Genomic DNA, 22,282 nt, shown 5'->3' with positions numbered 1-22,282 from the left:
TCCCGCTCATTGCACAATGAAAGGGGGTCCACCCAAGCGGCCTAGAGTCGACCATCCCGAGACACAAAAAACTGCCCTTCCATAATGGAGTTTTATTGATTTAAGAAACCAATAGAATTGAGCGAGGGTGGGGCCTGCGTTTTTCTACGTTTCACTTATGCCTGGGTATCAGGAGGGCAGAGAAGGATAGAGGTTCTGTTAGCAGATCTTTGGAGATCACATGTTGGCGATCAACAGTCCCAATATCTGCCATACCGAACTTTTGCGTTTGTAAATGAGACTAGTATCAGGAGTGCAGGAAACTGTATTAGCAATGTTTCTTGTTATACTTACCGGGATTGCACTGGTTGAAGACTTACTTCTAGCCACGTAACAGGATGCGTAAAGATTAAATTTCCCTCGTTATTTATTTTATAGCCATTGTTTTAATGAATCGTAGGTAATAATATTTTTAATGATTATTGACATATATATGGTAATATTTCAACTGTCATTTAAGAAAAACAAATTTGAAATTAAAATTTTATACTTGTTTCTTATTACGTAACTGGTGACATTAAATTGTACCTCGGTAATAAATGACCTATTACCTGTAATAAATAAATGACAAAGTTTTATAATTATATTGTCTTTTATAGATAATAAGATACATAAACAATATTATAAAAAGGGTAAACACCCTTTTAAAAAGTAAAGTACATAAAACATCAGTGTAAAATATTTTATTTTCAAAATTCACAAACTAATCAGCCATACACAAGAGATAGCTCATATCTTTCGTTATCCAATATTAAAAACAACGGTATTATTGTAACATATTATAGAATTTTGACACTTAATATTCCAAATATCAATTGTTTCAAGTTAACGTTAAGTACAGTTTTGTTAATATGTAATCAAGTAAAAATTAATTAAACGAAAGAAGTCGGTTAAGAAAATAACTTTATTGACGGTTTAGCTAATATTATTGTTGCATAAATACTTATAGTGTTCTCTGTATTAATATCGTTGTTATCATACATGCATGCATTGCATCCTTTGTGGTTGCGTTTAATTTTATTTTTGAAGACGTACGCTATTAACACATTATTTAAAAACGTCATCTTTTAGACCAACAGTAACGTAAAAATATGCATAGGATTAAAATTTAACTATTAGTTACTAGAAAGACCAAAAATATCTTTTTCCAGTTATTGATAGGTAAATAAAACTATAAATGTGAATTTTTAAATGGATGGACTCCAACAATGGGGTGTTCCCTTCATGTTATGTATGGCATTTTTAGTGTCTTTGAAGGGAAAAAAATGCATCGACGAAACATTCTTATATGTAACAGGACAGAGAGCTTTTTAGTCCTATGTGTTTATGTATTTATTTTCTTTTTTAGACACGCCAAGTTCTAAAAATGATACTGGAGATATCTTAGACCGGACGTAGATAATAATTTGCCGAAGGTAAAAAGTTTTTGACTAGAGTAGGATTCCGAAACTGTTAGTCTATATGTATATTATTTTCTTGATCGAGGAATTGATACAGGTAAACTCTACTGTGGTGTCAGAAATGTAGTTGATTAGAACCTAAAATGTATGCTCCTCTCCGCGAACAATTTTAAAACAGTAAAAATTGTATTCAACCTATGATCACTCAACCATGGTCACTTAAATAAAAAGTGACGGATATTTATAAAACAAAAAATACAATGAAATAAAACAGTAATCTTTTAAAGAACACGTTACTTCGAACATGGGATAAGAAATTCACGGAAAAGTAAGATTATTTCACTATATACCGCGACAATTATCTGGTTATTCCTGTTGGATTTCCACCGGTCACGCGAGTTCCAGAAAAGTAACGGATTTAAATAAGACATACCGCCAAAATTAACGGATTATGACTTTTGTTACAGATACTTTCTGTTACAACCGTTAGTTTTATGGCATTGTTTTCATACGTAGTGATGTGTCAAAACAAAATCTCCAATGAACAGAGTCTCTAACAAAGGTTCAGGTATAGAAAACGATCGACGAGCAATGTAAAAAGAACATGATGGGCTTCCACATATGCTACAACTCTAATAATAGCAACTTCATCAATTGTTGGTGTTTTAAAACGTATTGCACGTTGGCCCAGGGTAAGTTATCAGCTCTGATTACAATTCTTTTTATCGGATGGCATGAGATGTAGAGTTGTTTTGAAAAATGTAACCAAGTTATTGCGTTGATGAAAGAAAGCGTGTAGTTGTTCTATAATGGATCTCTTTACTGATTTATTATCAATTTCTTGGGTTGAACTGTTGAACTGCCCATTAAATAAATTTTGCATCTAACATTGGCAACAATGTACCTGCTCGGTGATATATTTGGTCCTGTACCTGCAACTTAAATAAAATTAATTGTTACTCTTCCAAAACAATAAAATGTAATAAACCTAGCTATTGATGAGAAGTCTGTTTTCTATATTGCCTGTTGTTACCTTGAAAGTTGGCATGAAATTATACCGAACTACAATTATTGTCCCATATACAGTCGTAAGGAAGAAGTAGTTACATTTTAGGATATTTTTTTAAGAAATATAATTATAAAATCTGTTCATGTGCCTGAAATAAATTAGTTTAATGGCTCTGGTGGCGGAATCAATGGTATTAATTTCGATTTCCCTTATGCAACATAATCGAGCTATTTTTCTGTATTTTAATGCTTACAGTGTGTACAAAATGAATTCATACATCCAATACCAATGCAATGGTAGTCACTGTATATAATTGAAACATTGAATCTGGAAGCGGTTCGATTAAAGCTGTATTATTATCAGAGTGACGCGCTACACAGTTCTGTGATGTTCGATTCATTTCAAGTTCATTTCCATCCTGACATTGCTGGACATTCCGAAGACGGACAATTTGCCGGATTTGAAGCATTTCTAATTCCTCGATGCAAATTATTCCTCCCGCGTCTTATTGGCTTCATAGTCTTGAAATAAAATATAAAACAACTCACATAGAATAAAGAAATCGAGGAGCGTGTTTGTTCATTGTGGATCAACAATAATATTACAATCAACAAAGTTACACAAAAATCAGATTTTTAAAACATATGCTTTGCTATAGGCAGGCAGCCATAGCAAAGCATAATCAAGAAATGTAGTGGAGCTTAATCATTGTTTAAAACAGATAGTTATGTGGGTCAAACCAAACTATATAAGGCCCATCGGAATCAGTCTACGAGTATAATAAAACTCCTTATTTGAGTCACATATATCTTAGTCTTATTTTATCTGTGAACGTCTTACTTGGGCAATATAAACTCTAGTATCGTTGTAGACTAGAACACATATTTGTTTCTTATTGACGCGTTTGACTTTAATATTAAACTGACAAGTTTCTTAACCGTCAGCTATCACCAGTTTGGCTAAGAAGAATTATTTTTAGTTTTATTGATACTTCTGGGCAATTTTTCTCTTCAATTGAGCACATTGTAAACGACTGCCCTTTGCGATTGTTTTCTGGTGGTCTGGCTGGTCTGAGTGGTTTAGAGGATGGGTCTCTAAACTGGCTCAGTAATTTGGATTTAGCTTTGTGACGGGAGATTTTAATATTATTTTTAATTTATGACTCAAGAACTTTGTTCTTACGTACTTTTTAATAATTGTAATTTTTAATTTATTTATTTATGGATAGCTGCCTTTGTCCCCCATACGATATATATATATATATATATATATATATATATATATATACATATCGATATCTACACACTTCAACACAGTCTTATGAATATTGCAAGGCCAAATCCTGCTAAGGCCCAAGGCGGCCGACGCGACGTGCCGCTGGACAAAGGAAGGCCATCTGGAAGGGTTTATGGTCTTATTTTTTTCACCAGTAGAGATATCCTTCATAATTTATAAGGGTTGTGTCCCGAGTCAGCGAAAATAGACAGAAGGTCTCGGAAGCGCGCCCCTCCCAAACTCGGAGCAAAGCAAAAAAAACAATCACATGCCACTAGTGGGAAGAGAAACAAAGAGAGACAAGATTTCGAGTACATGAATTATAATTAATGAGGTGGCAAACATTTTTACACAAAATACAATTACTGCAGCACCACGGTGCACCGCGTAACTTAAAAACTAAATAACAACAATGAATAGAATTCCAATAATGACAATAACATAATAAATAAATAATATAATATACTAAATAACATAATATCAGGTACGGCAGTAGTAAATATAAAATTTGTAACAGGTATTTTTTTATGAACTGAGGGGAGGGAAAAGGTTGTAGAATTTCTAGGCCCACTATTTTTAAAAAGTAATTTTGTAAAAAGACAAAAATTCTTAAAAAGTAAAAGACAAAAATTGTCCAAACTGAGCCCCGGCTCAGTTGCAGGTGTTCTTCTGTTGCTCCCGATCTACAAAAATTGGTCTTTCGCTTCATTTCCAGAATTTTTGAAACGTTACAATTATTAAAAATACAAGAACTCTTTACTGTCTTAGTTAGTAGGATTTTCCTATCAACCAATTCATAAGTTCAAACCTACACTAAAGTACTCATTCCAAAATAAGAAGTAAAGAAATTTGTTAAACTTTTATTTATAGTTATCGAATTATTTATAGAATCGAATTTTTTTATATTTCGCCAACAATATTATGATCAATGTAAAGTCATCCAGAATTCTTAATACACATTACCAATTATTCAGGTATTCGCAATCTACACACGCGTGATGTTTGCCACGTGTCGTTTTTTATTACCGGCTTTATATAGTTTCATGTTCACAAATTACAATCGTACACAGTTTTTTAAATAATATTTTATGTTCGCTAGGGATATATCTTTGCTACGTCACCGTTCATAGGACGATCTACTAGCACTGGTCAGAAGTAACATAGTCAATTTACATGCTCTTTATGACAAAGACATGTGTAGCAAGCGTCGTATAATTTATTTTTGTTCTTATTCGCACCACATCAGAATCAAGAACCACACGTGTTACTGATCCGTTGCTCTCAAGGTAAAATTTTAGAGATGACTTCTTAGTCCTAACTTCACCTGATGAATTAAGACCTTTTTTACCTTTTAACAATTTAGCATCCTGTACATTTAACTTTCATTAATTTATTAATTTAACTAACCCAGTTTTCCGATTGGACGATCTCCCAGTTGCATGCAACAAAACTCGTTTACATTGTAAATACGTGTGAACTTGAAACACTTTTTAGGCACGTTTTAAGTCCCATGGCCATTCCAATGACCATGGAATGACTAGTAAAAATTTCCAAACTTTTAATTTATTTTGGCAACTAGTTTATAACATAAACACCTGCCTTCAGGGACATGTGCTATAAACCATGGTACTATGCATTCCGGTCGGTTAATTTACCTTGCCTCATACGAATTTATATCTCGGCCAACAATCAAGGCATACAATACAGAGTGCTTTTCCAAAATATAGAGATTGAGTAGAGTCGGCAACAGTAGTTTTTCAAGACTCTGGAAATCAAATAAACGATTGCAAATTGCTCGTTTTTATCATTTTAAGCACTCAAAATTTGGTTATTTGCACAAGCAAACCACACAAAAACTCCAGAGAGGTGGGAGTTCATCGGCCCATAATATGACATGATCAGATCCTGAGTAGGGTATTATTTCAATAAATACTACAAGACTAATGCCTGAGGATACTTTTTCTCAAAATTGATACTTAGTGTCATTCAATGTCAGCCTTTGAAGGTTTATCATGAACTTTTCAAATGTCAAATTCTTTTTGTATGAATTCTGTCCAAATGACGGCAAAATATCATGTTTCGGTCCTACAGAATGCAAGGTCAAGTTCATTCATACATTTCATTTAGATTTACTTAGAAGTACTTTTACAACTATAGTAAAGTAACATGTTACCAGAAGTGTAAATTCACCTATTACAATAAGATTAATTTTAACAACAAATTCTTTCAACGCGTTTTTGTAAATAGTAAAAATTATTGTCAATTATACTGTAAAATAAAACAAACATCTGAGAACACAGGTAAGTAAAATACGGTTGCAATTGTATTACCTTATTCACTACCATGCGCCGTGACTACGGCGGACAATGCAGGGTAGCGTTTCTCACTCTGCCTTAATGGTGTTAATGGTCTCTACTCTCCTGATACTTGGGGGGTGTATCCGCAACGGTTTTGTCGAAACAGTTTCGACGGTGCAACTAACTGTTGTTGCGCCTTGAAATTGTTGTGCCATGATGGCTGTTCTAATACTCAATAATAAAAATAAACAATAATTCTCTTTAATTTCTCTACTTCAATATTCTGATATTGATCAGAATCTTCCCAAAACGCCTAAAAATGATATAATGCTCGAATCTGGCTAATAATAATAATAATCAATCAATGATATTATGAAATTATATAAGTTTATAATAATTTTCTAACATTAGAATATTACTCCTAATATCTAAAAAATATCTTTGTAAACAATATTTACAGCAGTCGTTTCGTTGCACAACATAAATAGGTTATTGTTGGAAGTTACTCTTCAAAGGTCAAGTTGTCCATGTGAAACACATTGAATTCTTTAAACTAATCCTGCAACAATGCGTGTTTGAAACAAAAAGTCATGGAAAATAACAATTTCGCAGGAAATTGCAGCCGTTTAAATTGAAAAGTGAAATGGGTCTGTAGAGATTAAAGGAATCCCAGTAATTCAAACAACTTCTCCAAGAAACATTTGCGGCGCATTCGCTTTTTGAATCCAACGATAAAAAAAACCATAATTGCTAAATTTGAGGATCTAAATGTATAAGGTATTAATTCCACTACTCGGTGGGTTTAACTTTAGTTAAAGACCGTTTAATCTTCGATTTCATTATTATAATTCACAATCAAGTGTGGTATGGCCCACTCGCGCAACCAAAACACGCGGGATTTTACACGTAGACTAATACCTATCTACAAAAATATTTATCGCTTGCTTAAAGATAATTTGATCTAATAATCTTTACGCATCTTAATGCAGTGATAATAATATGTTATTGATTTAAATAGTTTCGGAAATGTTCATAAAATGTAAACTTTAAAAGAGGAAAATGTTTGTTGTACGTCATTATTTGGAGATAGATATATGCCACTGCAGACATTCTTTTAGGCCTATTTGAAACGTACAGTACTTTTTTGTACTTTAAGCCATAACGTTTAATCAGTATTGACAATGAAAGCGCCCAAAAACATCAACTTTCGCATTATACAAACTTATATCTAATTTCTATGATCACCATATTGATGTATCAAAGCTAAAAACCTGCCCTAGTCCATAGCGAAGTTGACAGTAAAAATTGTATAAAAATCAGGTGAGTAGTTGAGATGCACAAACAGACCTACACAAAAAGCGACTTTAATTTATATTATGTTTGATGGTAACGAGCTAAGAACCTTGTCCTAACTGTTAGCAACATTTATTTGAAACAGGAAGGTGATTTGTAAATTTGTAGCAGGAAAACGTAATATTTAATGTTACAACTTGTCGCCTTTTGTGTTGGCATTAGGTTACAAAAATATTAAAATTTGACCATATATTTTCTTTAATTGCAAAAATGTTTGTTATGTTTGCATATTACTAATGAGATTGTCTCGTTCGTAGATACTAACACTTTGTATTATATTGTGTTATTGTAATATTAAAAAACATCTAATTATTATTGTACTTATAACAAAATTGTTCACGAAATTGTTATATCAATTATTGGATCTAGTTTACTATAAACCAGTTGCCTTAACTATTGCAACAGATTAGTTACTTTAAACTGCTGCCCAGCGGCAATCGAGTCACCCTTCCACCCTATGAAGTGCAAGAGTTGGGGACGGCAGAGAGAGATCGGCAACGACAAGTGTTCACAAAAGCTCTGCTCCAAAACCTCTATCCGTTTCTGGTCTCCTAATATTCCTGGTACACGTGAAACACAGAAACGCAGGCCCCGCCCTAGCTCAATTTCTATTGGTTAGACAAATCTATTAAACGCCATTCTGGAAGGCCGAATTTTTGGGTCCGCCACCGATTTTTTGTTCTAGGTCGCCTGTCCTCTCGACCGCTTGTCCGCCCCCGAATGAAAGTCACGATCCCTTACTATCGCAGGCCAGTCAAAACACAGGTGTTCAGCAGTTTCCTCCTGCCCATTACACAATGAAAGTGCTGCCCATTCCACAATGAAAGTCACGGTCCCTTACTATCGCAGGCCAGTCAAAACACAGGTGTTCAGCAGTTTTCCTCCCGCTCATTGCACAATGAAAGTCCTGCCCATTGCACAGTGAAAGTCACGGTCCCTTACTATCGCAGGCCAGTCAAAACACAGGTGTTCAGCAGTTTCCTCCTGCTCACTGCACAATGAAAGTCACGGTCCCTTAATATCGCAGGCCAGTCAAAACACAGGTATTCAGCAGTTTCTTCCCGCTCATTGCACAATGAAAGTCACGCTCCCTGACTATCGCAGGCCAGTCAAAACACAGGTATTCAGCAGTTTCCTCCTGCTCATTGCACAATGAAAGTCACGCTCCCTGACTATCGCAGGCCAGTCAAAACACAGGTGTTCAGCAGTTTCCTCCTGCTCATTGCACAATGAAAGCCACGGTCCCTGACTATCGCAGGCCTGTCAAAACACAGGTGTTCAGCAGCTTCTTCCCGCTCATTGCACAATGAAAGTCACGGTCTTTTACTATCGCAGGCCAGTCAAAACACAGGAAACAGCAGTTTCCTCCCGCTCATTGCTGTTTCCTTCACAATGCTTCCATCGTTAAGAACTACCTTCATACAATTAATTAATTCTCAGTAAGGACCTGGAATTAGTGAAAAAAACAAAGACCTTGAGAGTTTGCATCTTAAGTTAACTAAACACAAGGCGCGTGGAATAGGACGCGCCTTGAACTAAACACACTAATCATTTAACTTTTTGCATATAAGTAAGGTTGAAAACCTTATCGAAACAACTTACGATCAGTACAATTTGGTCTCGTCAGAGGTACCACAACTTACATCTGTATTAATCTGACAAGTAAAACAAATATATGTTTAATTAATATTATATTAATGTTATATTTTCTCCACCAGAAGTATCTCCGGAGGAAAACGATAGCTCTAAATCGTAAAAATACAAGCAAGAATAATAATTTAAAGCCAAGTTTTGAAACCGAAAATCCAAAGTATAATCCAAAATCTCAAAAAATATCAAAACAGGAATAAAACAAAACTGAAAAACACAACAGCCGAACAAGAAAGTAAGAAGAAAAGTAAACGTTTACTCAGATAGTCATGGTCGGCATATGTCTATGCACCTAATGTCCCGTCTGGATAATAATGTATACAAAGTGATGGTTGAATGTAAACCTGGCGCTGAGACAACTGACATTTTCCTCAACATATTGGATTCCGAGTTTTGCGAAGACGATTGCATAGTATTAATTGCTGGTACAAACGACAGCAGTAACTCAAATGAAAATAATGTATTTAGACGATACAAAAACTTAATTGAGAAATTAAAAACTACCAGCATTATTGCAGTCACAATCCCTTATCGGTTCGATATGCACAACTCACATAAAGTAAATGACAAGACCTTTCTTGTAAATTGGCTTCTAAAGCGACTTGAAGAGGGAGTCCCTAAAATGAAAATTGTTGACCCAGAAAAACTCAAAGAAATTACCAAATGCCCCAGTGATAAAATTAATTTACTCCGCGATAGTTTAGAGTCTTTTAGACATCATTTTAAGCTTAAGTGGTCTGCGGCCAGCTACAAAGAATGCATCGTGCAGCCTCGTCGGTGCTACGTATACGATTTTATTCAGTATAATACATTACTAGCTGTAAAGAAATACCGTACGGTATTTAGTTAAAATAAAACAAAAACAAAATGTTTGTTCCTTAATGATGAGATAAATTGGGAAAACAAGATTAACTGTTAAATCAATTTGTTTGTAAATACAAATATCATGTTTTATTACTTTGTATTTTTTTTTTATAAAAATTTACATCAAATGTTCGAAAATAAATGAAGCAAACATTTTCCCATTATTGTTTACTAATCATCGAAATGCAGTTTTTTGTTTTATTAATTTCTAAGTTGGTAACGCACGAATAACAGCTGATCAACAATGGTATTCTGTACTGTTACGTTAGAACTGCGTATTAGTGGTGTTTTGCAAGCTACAGCAGGAGATCGGGTTCTGTGAATCGTGTTATTAAATGCAATTTTTCTGTGAGTTATAATTCGATTGTTTATTCAGCGAAAAAAATGCCTTACTTATTTACATCAGAGGAATACGCTGATATGGTTTTTATTTTGGGTTACTGTAATGGTAATGCTAGAGCTGCTGTAGAAGAATATGAACTACGTTACCCTAATAGGAGGATTCCAGATACCAAAACAATTTCAGGAACTTTTCGTACTCTTCGGGAAACAGGATCACTACCAAGTACTAGAACCAATTATGAACGAGCTGTCCAACTTGATGATGATATTGTTATTAATGCTGTTCATCGCAGTCCAGGTGTAAGTACACGACGTATTTCTAGGCGGATAGGAGTTTCGCAGTCAACGGTGTGGAGGTCACTTAATCGAAACAAATTTTATCCGTTTCATAAACAAAAGGTTCAACATCTACAGCTAGGGGATGGTCCGCTTCGCTTGGAGTTTTGCAACTTTTTGAATATTAATAATCAACTCTACAAGCGTATTTTGTTTACGGATGAGGCACAATTCACTCGGGATGGTGTCAATAACTTGCACAATGAACACTCATGGGCAGAAGAAAATCCACATGAGGTAGTGGAACAGAACTTTCAACACCAATTTAGCGTCAATGTCTGGTGTGGCCTTTTGCACAATCGGCTGATTGGACCTTTCATATTACCTGGACGCCTAAATGCTGAGTTCTATTTGCATTTCCTTCAAGAAGAGTTGCCGCAGCTGTTAGAGAATGTTCCTTTACATCTCAATGTGTACTTCCAGCATGACGGAGCACCTCCCCACTTTTCACGTGCCGTTTCTGCTTACTTAAATCATCAATTGCCTGGACACTGGATTGGTCGTGGAGGGCCTCACCCTTGGCCACCAAGATCACCAGATCTATCTCCATTGGATTATTGCATCTGGGGATGGATGAAAGACATTGTATACAAGACAAAAGTGAATTCTCGTGATGAATTAATTGCCCGTATTATGGATTCGGCTGTGCAGATACAGGGAAGTCCTGAAAAATTAAGAAACGCAACAAAAGCAATACACAAACGTGCTGCAAAATGTATTGATAATGATGGCCTCATTTTCGAACATCTATTATAAAAGGGTGCGTACGATTGGCCCAACCTGATTAATTTTGCTTAAAACTAGTAATGTATTATGTATGTATTATAAAATCGATTTTTTGGTACTTATTTCTGTTTTATTTTAGACTTTGATTATATCAATTTTCTCAGAATTAAATTCTCTACAATTAATGTTTGTTGATTTTATGTATTTATTACCAATTTAACAAAGTTATTGTACATCAAACTTAAAAAAACATTGTTTCGTGCCCCAATTTTTTGCATTTAACCCTGAATCCCTCAAAAACTACTACAGGTACAGTTCTGAAACCTATTTTATTAGCTTTATCAGGTAAAAATACATAAGAATCCACGATATTTCTTACTTAATTAACCTTTCCAAAAGTTCAGTATGGCTTTATTTTACTCTTTACCCAGGAATTCAGGCGAAATCTTTCGCTAGCTGTAACTCGCTAACGAAGCGTTTTCGAACCTATGTTTATATAACATTTTTTCATTATTTTTACTAGTACAATGTGCTGTAGAAGTGGGGGGAGAACTTCATGAATCACCCTGTATATATATATATATATATATACAGGGTGTACATAAAGTCCTGCACGGGTATAATATTTTCTGAACGATAACAGATAAAGAAACAAGATTTGGTACATCAATACTATACCTAAAAATCTACTTTTTGAAGGAACTATCAGTTTTCTGTAATATCATGGGGACGTCCCGCATGGAGTCAGAAGGAAATCTTAAATAGGAGCATAGGTCAATATGGACATCATTTTAAAGGGCTTATCTAGCAGAGTTTAATGCCGCAAACCGCACTCAAAAAGATTGATCCAGTACAAAATGGCGGCTGTTCAAAGATTTTACTTGGTTACATTTTATTAGTAGCCATAACCCCAGTAAAGCAAAACTGCAACCAAACGAATACTGCAGCTAACTACTACATTATGCTTGTCAGTTGTACAGAAGTGAATTATGACATTAGTTATCCTCAAGGGTTACAAATTTGGGAATTGAATTGAATTAATACCATTAATTTTAGTACATTTTTTTAAACTATAATTTAACATAGAAAGCTTATTATTACTATTATTATTATTTTTTTTTTATATATATATATAAAAGGGGCGAAAAACGCTACGGTTATCATCGCCCTCAAGAGAAAATTGGCACCTGGTCGTATTTGGTGGTGTCAATTAGGCAAACATAGATTACATTCTGTAAGAAAAAATATAAATAGGAATCAAGGCAAGTAGGTGAGTAAATAATTTAAAATAACCTTAGAACTAGATAACAATACATGTAACAACGGAAAGACTGTAGAGAGGTCTTAACCCATATAGAGGCTAAATATATAAATAGAACATAAATAAGGACAAGGTACATAACATTAATTAAATAAACTGTAAAAACTTAACAAATTTTACTGCCACCAAGGTAGCTGTAAAGGGGCTAATTTGGCAGCTGTCATGATAATGATAAATAAAAATTAAATAATAAAATTAATAAGTATTAACAGCAGTCGATAGTCGGAATAGATAAACTTAACACACAATATTATATTTTATTAATCAGCGACGTTATATTCAGAAAACAGAAGTCTGAGTTGCCGTCTCGTCGTCGCAGAGAATATCGTTCAACGATGCCGGCAAATTCGAGTTGCGCCTATGTACCGAGTAGCGAGGGCATTCAACAAGCACATGTTTGACAGTCTATTATTATTTTACGTTAATTAAAAACATAAAATATAATCTTCCTGTTGTTATTTATAAAGAAATTATGTAACAACCAACGGAACAAGATCTAATCGGAATGTGACCAGAAAAATCTCAAAGTTAAGTTGCATTATATATAATATATTATTATCGCAACCTCGTTACTCGTTAATGGTTAGTGGTATTTTTCCGATGTTCTTAGAACTAAATTCTTTATAACTGGCACGCAGTGCTTTTCTCTCTTGGATTTTGTAGGCGTTCAACAGCTCACCGGTTACCAACCCACGCGCCTTGTCCGTAAGTAAAATTTACATTGTTCGTATTATAAATTAGTCCTTTCATGCGAGACATATATTCTGAATGTATTATAAAGTAAATTTGTAAATAGTAAAGTAACTTGTATATGATAATGCTTTACTTGTCAGATTAATACAGCTAAAAGTTGTGGCACTTCTGACGAGACCACGCTGTACTGATTGTAAGTTGTCTCGATAAATGACTAACCCCGTCGCAATTTTGTTTTTCTTGAGTCCTAGAATGTTTCTTCTTTGAGTACTAATTTGATCCAATCTTTCTTTTTTTGGCTACAGCTGCAATGTCAGAGCCAAGATGCTGACGCCGCGGTGTGTGAGTCGACATCAACACGAAGGGAAGTCATATTTTTAAGTTTTATTAAGTGATTAAGTTCGTAGACAAAAATCCAAAGAACACTGGAACCACTAATATCATATAACATTTTAAATCTATATTATTCTATTTTGGAACCAACGTGGCAAGTCATACTTTTATTTTAATATCCAAACGTGGTGCTTATAGGTTTTATTTGCCACAATTAAACTTATAAGTAGACTTTACAATACCGAGTATTATAATACGACCTCAGAGATCTTCAATCTCATGTGTGTCATCGCTTCGGTACAAAATTCAGAAGGGCACTGAGTTGGATTGCTATATTTCTACTTTTGTCAGTGGCTTTACTGTATTCGTTGCATTATGTTTCATATACATATAAACTATCTAAGTAAACACTTGTCTTTCGGATAATTTTTTTAATAAACCCAGATGAATGTAAACAGTTCTTACTATGAAAATTTAAAAAAAATCACGTAGGGAGCAGACACTCAGGTAATACCTCGGATAAAATTACTGGGAGTAATGAATTCAATTCTCTAATATGTGAAATTTTTGCAAACTAACTTTTATTTTACATTTTATTTTTGTTTTCTGTGCGGAATTATTTGATGAGTGGGTACAATTCCTCCCTCGGGCATTGTTATAAAACCGCATTAGAACAAAGGAACTAATACGAGATGCCGAGATGATACCACGGTCTCCCCAGGGGAAATGTAATGTTTCAAATTGAATTTCCAAGAGGCCGCTTACCTACTGTCTTTGTCGGAGGTAATTTTCTGTGCTCTGCTGTTTGTGTCGCGGTAAACACTAATAACATATCTGTCAGGTGCAGTTCTCCTGAGAACATATAAACGTGATGTACAGCTAATAAAAACATTGGCTCAAGTATGCTTGCAGAAGAAACGGATATAGAGCAAAATAATAGTTGAGTGTTCTATAGTTAAAACTGTTTTCACTAAGCATAAAACGTATTACCTTCGGTTCTGTAAACATTTGGAATACATTCTGGAACATTCATTCTGTGTTTTCAATTAACTGTTGTAAGGTTCTACCGAATAGGTTTCACTCTAACAGGAAGTTATATATTATTGTAGTATTGATACAAATTTTACTATACAGGGTGTCCTAGAACTCTCTACCAATATTTTCAGCTATTATTCGTCACCAAAGTCAAATCAAAAATCACATTATAACTTTCAAGAAATCAATAATTTCCGAATAACAGCAATTTTAATTTTTCACATAAGTACTTTAAATTTGAGGGGTTAATACACAAGGTGCATAAAAAGGCAAGACACTCCCTCCCTTTATTTTGTTATAAAGTATATATACGAAGATATCCTTTAGGTAGTGATGCAGTGTGGAAAGGAGTTTTCATTTTGTGATTTTGAAAACGTTTTGTGTCCCCTAAAATCCCACATATTTTGTTTATATCATAAAGTAATTTCCTTTCTGGGTAGCCCTCGTATAAACCGATTACCTTCACTAAAAATGTACTCTAAAATTGTTATAGGAGATCCGCGTAAATGTACACTTTGCTGCTACTGACACCAATAGTAAATTCCTACGTAAGAAATAAAGTCCTAATATTTCATTATACACCTTAAATGAATCTTAAATGTGGCTGTTAAGAGCATAAACCAACTTTAAGGATAGATTGACAAAGAATCTTAAGGATAAAACAAACTTGAAATAATTGTGCGAGCAATGACAATAGTTTGTTTAAAATAGCAGTTTACAACCGTTGTTTTCATGTATAACGCGATGTGACATGAGAGGGCAACAAAAAAGCCTGTTCCTGCAGAGATTCCCGAGTCAAACTCCTTGAGCTCATGCGCCATCTTCGGCCGCACGTCCTCTAGCGTATACTTCATCGAGATGTAAATAAGAGTCCTTTGTCACGCCTGGGCCTTCATTAAGACGGTAAAGTTCAAGAACATCAGAAGAAGCCGGTGGAAGACTCAAGAAGTTGGTGCATCAGCACATAATCCATGGTCCCTGTGACACTGATCATCGCATCAACTTCCCGTGCTGGGTCGTGATGGATCACTGAACAAAATATTACCATAATCCATCTTGCCAGACCAATCACGTCCTCGAGAGGGGATTTGTTCAATACAGGCGAGAATATAAAAACAGTGGCCAAATCACATCTAGTAATAGGACTTTTAATGGTCACGATGAATGGGTTCTTCTTTACAGTGGTGCACTATTCTTGAAGTCTGAAGCCCTATTAACTTGGAAATTCCATCAAGTATTTGTTCAAATATCTGATGAAAGGATGGATCACTCCAGAACGTCACCGTCCCTTATGGCAACAAGAAGACAAAGTAGACCACTACGGGACGAGGAGATGCTTGCAAGCAATCAACAATCGAGTGTCAACCTTTCATGTTGAGGGCGGAAGCAAGTGTTTATCCGTCCCGGTGATCTGCCAGGGGTGATTAGTTTATCAAGCTCCTATATAATATTGTACATCAACAAACCTATCCATAGCATCTTTGACAACGTGACATACCAAGTATATTACGAAAAATACATAAAAGACCGACCATTTTAAGAATATCTAGTTGGAAAACACTACGTCACGGCTCACCAGCTTGGAGAGAAGGTATGTAGATTGTTTTGGGTATTACTCAATCGTGGAGAACTCTACTACCCTCAGATGCTCCAGATGTCGATACCTTTCCGCTGCTACTTTGACCTTCAAACGTGTGGTGGTCCTGGCTGCCGCACGTTCCGGGATGTTTTTGTCGACTCGGCCTAGTGGAAGACGAAGATGAGTAGCGAGAAACCTCTGGTTAGGGTCGCCTCCAAACATCGTTCATTCTTTCTTCTCCCCTGCAACGTCTTCCGTGGCACCCTTTACGAAGATCACTTGGAAAAGACCCTCTTGATCCTGCGAAAGAGTGCAAACTCTCCCTAATTGATATCTATCACAGACTTCGTCGACAGGTATTATCTTTAGTGGATTGTGGCCTTCCCTATGTGCAAGGTAACACGACGACGGAGTTGGGAAGAGAACTGTTGTACTACGAATAGAACCAACAGTGGACCATTGTCGATTAATGGGTACCAAAGATCTCACCATACATGCGTTCTGCAATAGGATTCTTCCTTTGTTGATAACCCCGGCGGCTGGCAATCTTCTAAGGTCATTTTCCTCAATGGTTTCGGGGGAAATGGCAAAACTTCCCTCCTTCATGTCATACTTGCACACGTACGATGAGGTCGCCAGTTCGGGCATCGCTGTTGGAAACATGCGGGGTAGCTCGACAGCTCATTGCGTATTCCACCTTCCGCTCGATCTTGGTAACGGGTATGGAAACATAAGCAACGTTTACCACCGCCTAGAACCGATCAGAGCCGCTTAGCTTATCGTCTTTCTTCAAGGTCCGCTACATCTTCGAGATCCTCAACTTCTTGCTTCCAGATCTCATGAACCGTGATGTACCATTCGGAGGGAAGATCTTTTTCTGTTCTGGAGACTTCCGGCAGATTGCACCAGTTGTTGTAAAAGCTCGAACGGCAGCTGCCGTTGCGTGCGTTTCATTTCGGGCCTCGCGTATGTGGCGACTGTTCCGCGTCTTCTATCTGACGACACTTCACAGGACTAGCAGTTCCGTTTTCTACTCTGACTTCCTTCTCGCAGTAGGCAATGGCACAGTTTTGGTGGACAGAAATGTTTATTATCACCAGTTACAGACCAACTATGGTCAAACTATTAGGGCAAACTCTGACAGTGTAGAGGGTATGAGAAAGGCTATATGAGTATTATTTTTTTACAAGATATCAACAGATGATAACCCTCAGCATGGTCTGTGCACAAAAGAGGATGGAGATTGATATAAATACTAGGTAGTGGTAGCATAGAATGAAGTAGGATACTGTAAGCACAGAAACTTATTCTCTCTGCCACAATGGGATTTATAAAACACGGTATTTTTTTAAATCTCTCTGAACAAGAACTGCTGAGTAAGTACCTACATGGGAAGACGCAAAACTCAAATGAGAGTATAAATAACGTGATCTGGGAAAGACTTCCGAAAACTGGGTTTGTAGGAATGAAAATCATTCATCTAGGTGACTATGATGCTCTAGCAACATTTAGTAGTGGGCAAATTGTAAAGTACACTATTATGGAACTATTAACAAGTAGGGAGAAGGTAGGTGCCAAACATTCTCGAGGATATTTTTTGCCAGCAATGAGGGGTAACGCCAAAGGCACCTCCGAAGACCGCACTGATGGATAGGGGCACTTCGTGTCGACTATATCCCAACGTCAGATCACGTTGGATAATCTGGCACGTGACCTGAGGTGGAGTGAGGTATTTAGGAGGAGAGTTTCTCTTTTTTCTTAATTAATGAAAATAAAAATATTTGTATTTATGCAAAATAAATAGATTTTTCTTGGCCTTCTATTAACATTAGCGGTGTCTTTCGATCTTAATATAATTTCAGTTATTATTTAGGCTTCTTCTCTTTTTTCTATTTTACTCCAATACCTTTATTTTAAGTTGAAATTTTTAAATATGGTGTGAGGCTGCTAAAGTAAACAAGCGTTTTAATTGCAAAAGAAAGCGACTCGAATAATCGCAAAAATAAATGTCAGAGAATCATGCAAACAAGCTTTCAAACAATTGCAACTGTTGGCTCTGCCGAGTCTCTACATTTTGCAAACAATTCTGTTCTGTAAGTCAAGATGTGCCCTAATAAGGGGCCGAGACATACATGAGTATGAGACCTGAGGCAGAGACAGCTACCGAACTGAAAGACACAAAACGGTTGCTTAAGAGCACTTGCCCTCACAGGCTGGTGTTCATTTAATCAACAGATTGCCAGATTCCATCAAAAGTTCCCCAACGCCCCAGCGTTAAAAATTCGCCTCTAACTCTTTGTAGCGTCAAATGCATTTTATAAAGTCAGTGAATTTATGACGCACAACAGAGATACCGATCATTTACAAAACTGATCCCGACGTTGGAAATGGATAGGATTGGCGTATGAATGAGACTGAAAAAATGCAAAAACTGTATTTCAGAATTGAAATTGTGGTATAAATGACAAAATTATTTTAATTTAAATTTCTAGACGTTTGCTATACATGTTAACACGTTTTCGCAATAAACAATATGACTTTGACTTTGAATTAACCTTCTTTTAACTATCCCGTATTCAGTATAGTGTCAAGGGTATTTGAAAACTACATCAATGATAATTGTATTACTTATTAACGAATTTGTTATATTATTGTTTATTAATGCTTACAATTAATCTCTCTCCTGAATTTTAATTTACAAGACGCTTAACTGAAATTATCTAAAAGCCCGGCATATGCAAAGTTAAGCGGTGATTTTTGACTAACTAGCTCCAAACTAATGTGGTTATAATGGGAGAAGGCCACGTACTACATTGCTCTCTTCAATGTAACAGATTTAAAAATGTTATGTTTTATGGTTAGCGAGTTAAAAATAGCATATATGTGACAACAAAATGACAATTCAATGAATAAGATAAAATTTATCAATATAAACCATTGCCCTTCACTAAAATGTACTTTAAATCTATATAGCAATTCCGCTTAAGTGTTTGTAAATCTTGCTGTTAATGATACCAGCAGTAAAAAGTAAATTTCTAATAACTCATTATAAATCTCTAAATACATCACAAATGTGGGTTTTTAAAGAAATATTTGCGGACAGCTTCAAGAAAATATCGAACTTGAATAATTTTGCGAGTCGCAACAATACTTTGAAGTTTTGAACAATGTACAGCATATGTAACCATATTTGGCGTCGCATTGATTTTCCAGTTCCCAAGTCAGAACCAACGGTCGAGTGTCTACCCGTTCATCTCGAGGAACAGCAGCATGTGTGTTTTCGTCCCGGTGATCTGACAGACGCGATAATTAGATCTAGTTCCAACATCAACATATTTGACAGTGTACCATACCAAACTGTAATTACATTATGCACCCCCAAACTGTAATTACATTATGCACCCTAAACGACAGACCACTGAATCATTTTATGCCTATCCAGACGTTAAAAACTACGTCATCGTTCGTCAGTCTGGAAGAAGGTATGCAGACTCTTTTGGATCACGCCCAATCGCCGCCAGCTGAACTACTTTCAGATGATCCAGACAACTTGCCGCGGCTACTCTGACATCCTGTCACGAGGTGATCCTGGCTGCCGCACGTTTCCGGAGGTCTGTCGTCAGTTTGGTGGAGGACGATGATGAGCACCGCGAAGCACTGCGCGAAGCCTCTGGGTTTATGGTTGCTACAAGGCTGCGTTCATTCTTTGTGCTTCTCTTCAACAGGGCTGCATCCACAGCTCTTCTGTGGGACGCGTTCCGCGACACCCTATGCGAGAACCACCCTAGAAAGAAACCCTCTTGACCCAGAAAGAGCATACAAACTGTCCTTGACTAAAATCGATCTCAGTTTACATCTACAGGGATCATCTTTGGTGAAGTGTGGTCTCCCCGGTGTGTAGGATGAAACGACTGAACTGGGACGGGAACTGTTGGGCTACTACAAGAACCAATAGCGTGCCATTGTCGAGGATTGGGAACCAAAGTTCTCACAAGAGCAGAGACGCGTTCTGCAACATGTTCGTTCCATTCTCGACAACACCGGCCATCGCTGATCTTCTAGGGTCATCTTCATCGACATTCTCGGGGAATGGTGCACGTGCGTAGCTGTCGGCAGGTTGTACTAGCCGTCGCCAGCTCGGGCATCGCTGCCAGGAATATGCCTGGTGATTCAACAACACACAGCATGTTCCGGCTTCCGCTCGATCGGTGACAGAACTGGCGTGTGGAACATAACCAACGGGTCCCAGCGCGCAGAACTGATTAGGGCCGCACAAAACAGCGTCTTTAAATAGGCCCCGACGGCCTCATCGTTACATATTCAAGAGCCAAAATTTGCCGCTTCGAGATTTCATGAACCGCGATGAACCATTCGGAGAAAAGATCTTTTTGTGTTCTGGAGACTTCCGGCAGATCGCACCAGTTGTAAAAGCACAAACGGCAGCTGCCGTTGCGTGCGTTTCTCCTCAGGCCTCGACCCTGTAGTGTAAGTACCGCGTCTTCTCTCTGACGACACCACACAGGACGAGCAGTTACGTTGACTACTCCGACTTCCTTCTCACAGTATGCAACGGCATTTCTATTACTACTTTACTTTCCAACATTAAAAAACCAACTAAAGACAAGTCTAAAAATAGACAGTTCAAATAAACTAAAGCAGGAATTGCGAATGAACCAATTAAAGCGTATTTTCGCGCTTTCAGGAATATCGTGCATCCAGTCCTCCTAAATCGCTCACCACAATAGTATACTGTTATGTGTAGTAGTGATACTGTGCCTTTAGTGTTTATAGAAGGCCACACATTCTGTGACGTTCTTTGGAAGGTGATTTGTGTTATGGTTACGTCTTTAAAAGTCTTAAATTAAACCTCTTTTGTTGCTCTAGATAAAGTCTATTCATGGATTCATAGATGGTGGTAGGGGAGACTGGGGTAATGAGGGTCAGTGGCTAATGGGGGTCTCATCAGTATTAGAAAAAGCAACAGCCGTGCAGAGGTGTGTATGGTGCTGCCCTCTGGTCATCAGCTTCGGGAACTAACCTACGAGAGCCGGCAGTTCAGTCGCCATCATTAGCCGAGTGAGGCCTTTGTGAATGTTTGTGCCACTTTTCTTATTATTTTGAATGAACTTTAGCAGCCTGTAAGTACCATAACACCATTATGTTTCCTTAGATTACATATTCTGGTACGTAGATAATGTTATTCTAAACATTTTCGCGAGGTTTTAATGTTAATTAGGGCAAGTAGGTTTATCTAAATGTGTCGAAAATTATTTGTTTACAATGCGGGTAATGGTGGTCAATCTCGTGGGGGAATGGGGGTTACCTGACCCTCATTACCCCACATTATCTTAAACGTTAAGTATTACATTTAAAAAATACAAGACGCTTTTGGTTATTCTATTGTTTCAGGTAGATATGCCTAGAACATATGTACGGAAAACCACTAGAGGGAGCTGGTTGGTCTGAGGATCATCTAAAACAAGCTCTCAATTTTGTCAAAGCAGGGAACTCGGTAAGAGCTGCCAGTAAACAGTTTAACATCCCATTTGAAACATTGAGGAAAAGAAAATGTAAGGAGAATGTAGGAAAACCTAAACTTGGTCGTTGGACAGTCTTGTCAACTGAAGACGAGAAATTATTGACTGCTAGACTCCAGCTGTTAGATAATTTATTTCATGGATTATCTCCATTTGGAAATTCGGCGAATAGCTTACGAATATGCTGAATCCAAGAATCTACCCCATAACTTTTCAAAAAGTACGGTACTAAACTTTCTGGAAGAGACTGGTTTGAGGGCTTTATAAAAAGGAATCCTCTTCGTGTCCGCAAACCAGAAGCTGTGAGTATTAATAGAATCACAGGACTGAGAAGATGTCATAACATTTTTCAATAATCTTGAAGATGTAATGACAAAAGAGAAATACACTCCTGATAACATATATAATATGGATGAAACAGGTGTGACTACGGTTCAAGACCCAGGTAAAGTAGTGTCAACGCAAGGAAAAAAGGGTAGGATCGGTTAGCAGC

At 36.7% G+C, this 22,282-nt stretch overlaps 1 protein-coding gene across 1 annotated transcript in view; it reads left to right on the top strand.

The window, feature by feature from the left end:
• Nucleotides 1–8,683, top strand: part of LOC124358579 — an 89,765-nt gene extending 81,082 nt beyond the window's left edge. The window contains exon 5 of the mRNA XM_046810883.1: nucleotides 8,555–8,683. Within this exon, the coding sequence (XP_046666839.1) occupies nucleotides 8,555–8,683 (129 nt within the window). The remainder of the gene's footprint in view (nucleotides 1–8,554) is intronic.
• The last annotated feature ends 13,599 nt before the right edge of the window (nucleotides 8,684–22,282 follow it).

Source organism: Homalodisca vitripennis, chromosome 3 (genome assembly GCF_021130785.1).
Source record: "Homalodisca vitripennis isolate AUS2020 chromosome 3, UT_GWSS_2.1, whole genome shotgun sequence".
In the NCBI taxonomy this organism is placed as follows: domain Eukaryota; kingdom Metazoa; phylum Arthropoda; class Insecta; order Hemiptera; family Cicadellidae; genus Homalodisca; species Homalodisca vitripennis.
The sequence above is the reverse complement of the archived record's forward strand: the minus strand, read 5'-3'. Positions and strand labels throughout refer to the sequence as shown.